Raw genomic sequence first — 8,633 nt, forward strand, 5'->3', positions numbered from 1 at the left:
GGACCACCAACCCACGACACCACGGTCCATCCACCCTTAGGGCAGCATGCTCAGCATCAGCACTGTCCCCCAGAAAGATGGAGCCTCCTGGACTCTGGGGGCCCACATGGAAGCAGGGCCCTGGCACCAGCCCAGGCTTTTGGTTCCCAGCGACTACAGCGGAGAGAGGAGTAACAGCACCATCTCCTGCCGGTCCCTGGGAGCTGAGACGAGCCTGATCCTGCCCAGCACTGCACCTCCCAGCTCCCAGGACCCTGGATGGGATGATGCCAGCTGCCCAGGGAGACCCAGCTGCCCCAGGACCCGCCCTAAACCCGGAGACAGAGGGTTCCACCACCGTTCCCCATGGCAGGGGCTCAGCATGCTCCAGAGACTCTCCCGGGGACCTGAGCTGGTGGGATGAACAATTTTATTACTGGTATTTCTCTTCAGGTAGCAAATTAAGAAGTAGCCCATGTGCAGGGCTGCCAGTCAGCAGGACAGGGACAGTCCGGGGAGCAGGAGGAGCGACATGCTGCAGGCCTGGTGGCCAGGGATACACACATTAGTTTGGCAGCAGCACAGAGGTGAAAGACCTCCACCAAGCAGTGAGCCCGCATGGGTCTGGCTGCAGGGCTGCAAGCAGGGTCCACAGCCAGGCTCAGTTGAGGGACCGGAGCGCTCCCACGGTGGCTGGGACCCCACGCTGGGAGCCGAGTGGGGTGGCTGTCCCCAGGGGGTCTCACAGCCAGGGGAAGCGTTTCGAGGGGCGAGATCCCATCCTGAGCTAGTACAGAGGTTCGGGCACCCGCACACTAGGCATGTGCATAGCCCAGAGGCCATGCAGAACGGGCTCTTGGTTAAGGCGACAGACGGTGGCTCTCCCCCTTGGGGAGGGCTGCAGGGATGGGGACCATGGGAAAAGGGACCCTCTTCCAGCCCCAGCCATCCCTTGGGACAGATGACACAGAAGGGACCAAGACACCTCCAGCAGGGAGGCTGGGCAGCCCCTCCCTGCTGGGGGGTCCCAGCGCAGATCCTGCCCCGTGCCAGGGGGACATTGTGTGCTGCCAACCGACATCAGCGGGGACGGAGCCATGGGAGATGCTGCCAGCTGGATACAGTGCCCTGCACTGCCTGCAGTCCTGGCAGCCTTACAGGAAGACAGGGAACCTCTCGGCCAACGTTTACAGCAGATGCTCTGGCCTGGCTCACCCCGTGCACCCTGCCCCAAGGGCAGGATTCTCCTCCTGATGTCTCAGGAGCTGCAGAAATTCTGTGCAGCCTGGGGACAGCCAGTTCCAGCCCCCCTCCTGCTGCATGCCAAGGGCACACAGGGGTGTTTGTACCCCGCAAGGCTGCCCCAGCCCTGAGGGACGGAAAAGCTGGTTATGGCTCCAATCAAAAGGGGAGAGGCAGGTAGTAAAGTGAACCGGCAGTCTGTATTGCTGTGACCACCACGGTCCCTCTGTCCTGGCACCCAGCTGGCCCATGGGGAAGGAAACCACAATCTGGGGGAGGCACAGGGGGTCTCCTGCTGCCTCTGCTAGAGCCTGGGCTCGGGGAGTAGGAGGGGTGAGAAAGGCTGGGAGGAGAGGAGCCAGCTGTGCCTGGCAGGGCTCCTTGGCAAGCCGGGCTCAGCAGCCCCAGGTGCTGAAGAAGGCATTGGCTTCCAGGAGCAGGCCCTTGGCGTAGACACGCAGGGTGTAGAAGAGGGTGACAAAGTCCTGAGTGCTGAAGAGGGTGTCAGCCAGGGCGAAGGTGAGCGTGGAGGGGACGAAGCCCCGGCCGTACTCCACCATCCAGGTGCCTGCACTCCACTGCACTGACGTGGCCTCTCCTGCCTGGTGCACGATGGTGTCCCCTGCCAACACACACAACCAGCACAGCTCCCAGTGGCTGCCCCGCCTCATGCCCAAAGAGGAGGCATGTGGGATCGGGACCTGCAGGGCTGAGCACCCCAACCTCTCTACAGTCTTGCTCACTTTTCTCTTACCGGCACCAGCTGAGATGCTGGGATATGCCTTGGGGCACACAAACTGCCCCGCTGTGAGCCCTTGGCTTCTGACGGAAGGAAGAGGCTCTGCGACAGCGCAGGACCAGTCCGCAGAGCGGCTGTGCCCTTGGATGTGGATGCAGCCTGCAGGGCGCTGCGGCTGCTGCACTTGCCTGGATAGTAGATCTCACTTCTGGTGGTCCCCTCCTTCCACTGCCGGAAGGTCCCCGAGATGACAGTGTCAGAGATATCTGCCCAGTACCGACCTGCGGGAAGACAGACAGCACCGGCTCAGCATGTCCCTGCTGGGGACAGCTGGAAGCCCAGGTCTGAGCCATGGAGCAGCCCTCTGAGAAGAGGAAGGATGCCAGCCCCAGGGCCTTGACACACTGAGGAGCACAGCCAGGTCTGGTACCCAGGCTGCCTGTGTGACTGGCCATATAGCACCAGCCTGGGCTGCTCGATGTCCTCAAGCTACGTCATTTCCAGTACTTTTGGCATTCGCTCCCTGCTGAAGCACCAGGAGACGCGATGTCCACCACTGCCTGCCAGCTGGATGCAGAGAGTCCTGGCCACACGGCACAGCATGCACAGGGACCTGCAGGAGCTGCAGGACACAACGGGGGCTGGTCCCCACGCAGAAGGTGTTTTCCAGAATTTTGCACCCCATAAAAGAAGTGGAGTGGTGAGCTCCCTGCCCTGGACTCACCATGGCTGGGGCAGCCAGACCCGAATAAGTGGAATGGAAAGAGTGCAGAGAAACCCCCGGCTGCCAGCCCTGTCCCGTGCTTACCCGAATGTCCCCCGGTGTCGACAGCTGTCCCAAAGAGCAGCACGTACTCGGTGAGTGAGGCGTGCAGGAGGCACATGGAACCCATCCACCCGCCTGCATTCACGAACACCCACTGCAGGTCTTCATCTGGCAGGATGTGGCCTGGGTGCTTTTTCCGTAGCTCCACGATGATCTTGGAGAAAGCCAGCTCATGGTCCAGCCCTGTAGCACGCAAGGTTGCTGTGAGACCCTGGCAGAGAACAAGCTCTGCCGGACCCCCCTGAATCCCCTAAACAGTCACAGGGTCCCAGCACATTCTTAGAGGGGGCTGCCTAGGGAATATGTCCCCTCTCTCCAGCCTTCAGCCCTTGTGGCCGCTGACCTGGTCCCACTGCCTACCCAGATGGTGACAGAGGATGTGCAGCACCAAGTGCTCCAGCCCTACAGCCCACCTCAGGGGCTGGGCTAGATGGCGGACGCAAGTAAGGTGACAGTGCCCCTGCCCTGGTGCCATGCAGTCCCTCTGCTGTGACTGCACACACTGTGCCCTACGGGGCCAGAGTTGGGGGGGCTGTTTCTGCCCCTGACACACTTGGGTCTTGGTCCCCAAGTGGCCCGGTCCCAGCACCGAGGAAGCCGCCTTAACCCCGGGTTCAGCCCCAGCCGGGCTGGGTGATGCTGCTGCCCCAGTCCCCATCCCTCCTTCGCTCCGGTCCCCTTCCCCCACCCCAGTCCCTCCACGCTCCCTGCCCCAGTTCCCCAGTGCTGATCCCTTCACGATACGGGTTCTGCTACCCCAGTCACAGCTCCCCGGCCTCTCCCTGACCACAGCCCCATTCCCGCCCCCACGCCCCCCCCCCCCCCGTGATCCCGGCCCCCTGTACCAGAACCTCCTTGATCCCGCGTCCCCCGCTACCGCTCTCTTCCCCAGCCCAGGCCGCCGCACCCCGCCTCGTCCCCGGTTCCGCTTCCCGCTTCCCCGTCCCCTTCACTTCTCGGTTCCGCTCCCCACGGCCGGCAGGCCCCGTCCCCACGGGCGCCGCGTACCCGCGTGGTGCCGGGCGAGCTGGGCGATCTCGGCGGGGGTGAACTCGTACCGCTTGCAGGCCAGCCAGCCCCGCAGCCCCTGCAGCACCAGCGCCAGCGCGCCCAGCGCCAGCCCGGCCCGCAGCGCTCGCCGCCCCGCCGCCCCCATGCCGCCCGCCACCGCCGCTCCGCCCCGCCGCCCCCGGGACGGGGAGCGGGACCGCCCCCGCCGCGGCCACGCCATGCCCGGCGGCGGGCGGCCCTGCGCCGGCGCGGCGGGGCGGGGCGGTGGGCAGGGACCGCTCCCGCGGGGCGGTGCTGCCGCCGCCGGGGCTTCCGGGAGCGCCGCGGCATGGAGCCGTCGCCGGCGGCGGAGGAAGAGGAGGGTGGCTTTCGCTTCCGCGCCAGCGGTACGGCCGAGGCGGCTTCCCTCCCTTCGGACCCCCGGCAAAGCCCAATCGAGCCCTGGGCAGCGGGGGCTGCGGGGACCCTCCCGGCCCGGGGCGCGTGGCGGCGGGGGACCCCCCTCTGCCCCCGGACTGGGGCGAGTAGATGCGGAGGACATAAAACGGGGTGCACACCCTCTTGCAGGGGTAACCTCGGAGGGGGCATGGTGGGGGGTACCCCGCATCTTTCCCTCCTTGATGCCCTGCTCCTTTCTTCCCGCAGAGCACCAGCACGCTCGTTACAACCCGCTGCGGGACGACTGGGTGCTGGTGTCGGCCCACCGGGTGAAGCGCCCCTGGCAAGGGCAGCTGGAGAAGCCGCCCCCCGAGGATGTGCCCCGCTGGGACCCCAACAACCCCCTCTGCCCCGGGGCCACCCGGGCCAACGGAGAGGTACCGCCAGGGGCCCAGGCGTCCCCCCACTGCCCCGTCTTCCCCTGATCCTGTCTTTTGTCCCGGCAGGTGAACCCCCAGTACGAGGGCACCTTTGTCTTCCCAAATGACTTCCCTGCACTGCAGCCTGATGCTCCTGAGCCTGGTAACTTCTGGGGGGAGAGCAGGCTGCTGGGGACCCCCAGGGTCTGGTCCTGGAGGGGGCTGCAGGGTGGCCTGGGGAAGCATGGGTGCTACCCCAGCACCCTTTCACTCCCCACTCTCTGTCCTTCCCCAGGAGGCAGTGATCACCCACTGTTTCAAGCAGCAGCAGCCCGGGGTGTGTGGTAAGTACTCCCAAGGCTCCGGGGGGCTCAGGCTGCGATGTCCGCCAGGACCTGTGGGATGGAGCCAGATTGAGCCCACTCCCCTCCTTGAGATGCCTGTTCTGTGCATGCCTGCTCTGTTTTGGGGGCATTTTGTGGGCCTCATCCCTGTCCCCGGTTCCACTGTGACCTGGAAGGGCTGTGGGGGTCCCTGAGGAAGCCCTGCAGCCCCAGACATGTGTGTCTCTTCTGCAGCAAGGTGATGTGCTTCCATCCCTGGTCGGACCTGACGCTGCCCCTCATGTCCCTGGCAGAGATCCGGGCTGTCATCGATGCATGGGCAGAGCTGGCAGCTGAGCTGGGTGCCTTGTACCCCTGGGTGCAGGTCTGGGGCTGGTGGGGCTGCACTTCTCTCCCTGCCCTGGGGGTGGAGGTGGGGATCCAGGGCTGAGTCTGGGGTTGGGGCCATCCTGGTGACGTGTAGGTCCCCTGTCCCCACCTCTATGCCCCCCTGAGCCCTTCCACACGGGTGTGAGGCTCCTCTCTCCCACGGGATGCTTTCTTGGTGTGCCGGGGACCCTGGAACTGGGACCTCCTGGCTGCCCCTCTTCCTCTGCAGATCTTCGAGAACAAGGGAGCGATGATGGGCTGCTCCAACCCACACCCCCACTGCCAGGTGAGGCTGTCCCACCCGTGACCGGGCTTAACCGCGAGTCCTTGTGGGCAACCCTACAACAACAAACCCAGGAGGAAGATGTGAAGGGGAACGCCCAGGTCCCAAAGCTTTCTGCGGGGAGGATCCTTTCATGCCCGTCCTGTCACCTCCCTGCTGGGGGACTGTCCCTTGTGGCTGCCACATGTCAGACTCTCCACCTGGTGGCAGCACGGACCTGCAGATGGGCAACATAGCTGGGGCACCCCTGCAAAAACGGGGTACAGGTAACTCAGCCCTGTGCCCCAATGTCCCTCCCAGGTGTGGGCCAGCAGCTTCCTCCCGAATGAGGCATGCCTCGAAGACCGGACCCAACGGCAGCACCAGAGCCAGCATGGCATGCCCATGCTGCTGGAGTACGCCGAGCAGGAGGCTCTCCGGAAGGTGAGGACATGGCGTCGTCCCTTTCCTGGGAGCTGGATGTGTGCTGGGGCAGAGCCTCCAGCCCCCATGAGCAGAGCCCCTGGGAACGTCCACCCCCGGGGCGTTGGGGCTGTGTGTGTCCCCATCGAGCACCGTGTCCTGCAGGAGCGGCTGGTGGTGGAGAATGCGGACTGGCTGGTCGTGGTGCCGTACTGGGCCACCTGGCCCTACCAGACCCTGCTGCTGCCCCGCCGCCATGTCTGCCGCCTCCAGGACCTCCGTGAGGGCGAGAGGGACAGTGAGTGGCTCTGCGCCTCGTTAGTCCCTGCCCCACGTCCTTTGGGCTCAGCCTTTGTTAGGAGGTAGCTCTGTGGCAGCCTTGCTGGTGCTGCAGGGTCCATGTCCCCTTGGGGTGTGGGGCTACTGGGCTTGGTTTGGCAGAGGACTGGCACACCCATTTTGCCAGGACAAGAGCTGGATGCGCGGGTGCAGGCAGTACTGGTGGGGGAACTAGTGTCCTTTTTTGGGGTGATGAAGCACATGGTGCCCCATACTTCTGGGGTGCTGGCTGATGAGGAATGGGGGCTTCTCCTGCCATGTTGCTTAGGCTGTCTGCATGGGTGGGTGGGTGGAGAGCTATCAAGTGCATCCCTCCTGCCTGTCACCAATGTCCACCCAGAGAGGGGTGCTGAGGGTGACCCCCCCAAGCCCAGCATGCTGCCTGCCCTTGGAGGGGCTGGCCAGCTCAGGGTGCGACTCCCTGGCACTCCCCTGCAGGTCTGGCCTCCATCATGCAGAGGCTGCTCATCAAGTACGACAACCTCTTTGAAGTCTCCTTCCCCTACTCCATGGGCTGGCACGGTGAGTGGTGTAGCCGAAGGACCCCCGTGACCCTCTCACCTGCATCCCCATCTCCTCCCCGGGGCTCATGCAGTGGCTGCACCCCCGGCAGGTGCCCCCACGGGTCCCTACCTGGACGAGGACTGTGGGCACTGGCAGCTCCATGCCCACTACTACCCGCCGCTGCTCCGCTCCGCCACTGTCCGCAAGTTCATGGTGGGCTACGAGATGCTGGCGCAGGCACAGCGAGACCTCACCCCAGAGCAGGTGAGCACAGCTTGAGGGGGTATTGTGGGGAGCCAGGGGGTCCTGTGCCAGGGCCATCCCCGGGACTGGCTGCTGGTTGCCCCTTGTGCTGTGCCCCGCAGGCGGCTGAGCGCCTGAGGACCCTCCCCGAGGTGCACTACAAGCAGAGGGCCAAGGAGGTATCGTGACGGGGAGCAGCAGAGCCAGCCCTCAGCTGTGCCCGGTGAGGCCAGGGAGAGGTGTCAGCTTGGGGTGGCAAGAGCTGAGGCCTGGGAACTCATGTCACTTGTGAGCCCTCTGATCTCCCAGCTTCGCCTGAACCTTGTTGCGGCTTGGCCTGGCTTGGGGACTGGTTTTGCCTCTTCAGGTACCCCAGTCCTAATCCTGTGGCATCCTCCGCAGGCAGTGCTGTTCCTTCTGTCTTCTTCCCCATCCCAGGCTGTGTCTTCCACCTCTGCGGCATGCTCCTGCCACCACTGAAGGGCTTACCGTCCTTACCAGTCCAGTCTTACTAGTGGGACTGGGAGTGCTGCCTGCCCCATGGAGGGGCACAGCCCCCCTGGTCAATAAAACCTGGAAGCAAAGTGCCTCTGCCTGTGCCCTTGTGGCTCTCGGCCCTGGGTTTGGGACTGGTGGGGACCCTCAGCTGCTGGGGGGAATAACACTGGGGGTGCAAGGGGTGTGCCTGCAGCCCCATGCTGCTTGCTACTGTCCCCGTCTCTGCGTTGCCTCCTCTTCCTCCCTGGGGGGAGCTCTGAGCCTATCTCAGTGCTGCAGGCTCCGGGAGGAGGGGGAAGCAGGGAGGCATTCGTGCTGCCCAAGGTTTAGCCAGCTCCTGGGAGAGGGCTGAGGCCTCGCAAACTCACTGCATGGCGGCTACTGGCTGGAATACTCAGCCCTGGAGCTGCTCTTCTTCCTCCTCACTGTTTGGGGCTGCTGGGGCTGCAGCCCTCATCCTGCTTGCCATGGGTACTAGGGCTGCCATGCAGGGCTACCAGGATGCAGCAAGGGGCATTCATCACTAGCCTGGGGGTTGCCAGGGGGTCCAGCACTGCTCATGGTGCTGCTCCCCCTTTCCCCTTCCCTGTGCCCACCCATGGTGTAGGGCAGCAGCAGCCCCATCCCTGGGCTGGGCTGAGGGATGCTGCCACCAGCTCTGTGCTCTTCCTCCCTGCAGCCCCTGGGCTGTGCAGGGGTATGTCCTGGACACTGATGGCCCACAGCTGGTGGGGGGATGCCCCGGCCCATCTGTCATCAAATCTGTCGGTTTTGTACAAATAGTTTTTATTTGTCACTGCAGAGCCATTCTCACAACTCCTTAATGAGATCCCTAACCTTCTCAAGTCCATGAGTGGGCTCCTGGGGGCTAGAAATACCTTGCGAGGAGAGAAATGCTCTCCTCCTACCTACAAGGTGGTAGTCTGTGGGGAGAGCTGTGCTTTCCCGCCCCATCTATGCATCAGTCCACCATCGCTACCCTGGGGCTGGGGCAGGGAGAAGGGCCTGGACAGCATGAGGCTCAGAGCCAGGCTGGACGCAGCCCTCCTGCATGCGA

At 64.3% G+C, this 8,633-nt stretch overlaps 2 protein-coding genes across 2 annotated transcripts; one reads left to right on the forward strand and one right to left on the reverse strand.

Moving 5' to 3' along the window:
* Positions 1-1,616: 1,616 nt before the first annotated feature.
* Positions 1,617-4,017, reverse strand: SIGMAR1 (sigma non-opioid intracellular receptor 1; the record flags this gene model as incomplete). Its single annotated transcript, XM_082013777.1, has 4 exons — positions 1,617-1,843; positions 2,149-2,241; positions 2,769-2,969; positions 3,795-4,017. The coding sequence occupies 4 exons, from the start codon at positions 4,015-4,017 to the stop codon at positions 1,617-1,619; spliced, it is 744 nt and encodes a 247-aa protein (XP_081869903.1).
* A 108-nt stretch (positions 4,018-4,125) lies between these two features.
* Positions 4,126-7,266, forward strand: GALT (galactose-1-phosphate uridylyltransferase; the record flags this gene model as incomplete). Its single annotated transcript, XM_082012743.1, has 11 exons — positions 4,126-4,183; positions 4,443-4,612; positions 4,682-4,757; positions 4,890-4,938; positions 5,173-5,302; positions 5,537-5,593; positions 5,891-6,013; positions 6,158-6,290; positions 6,770-6,853; positions 6,945-7,099; positions 7,201-7,266. The coding sequence occupies 11 exons, from the start codon at positions 4,126-4,128 to the stop codon at positions 7,264-7,266; spliced, it is 1,101 nt and encodes a 366-aa protein (XP_081868869.1).
* Positions 7,267-8,633: the final 1,367 nt, after the last annotated feature.

The sequence above is a fragment of the Phaethon aethereus genome (assembly GCF_964289735.1).
Source record: "Phaethon aethereus genome assembly, chromosome: Z".
Classification (NCBI taxonomy): domain Eukaryota; kingdom Metazoa; phylum Chordata; class Aves; order Phaethontiformes; family Phaethontidae; genus Phaethon; species Phaethon aethereus.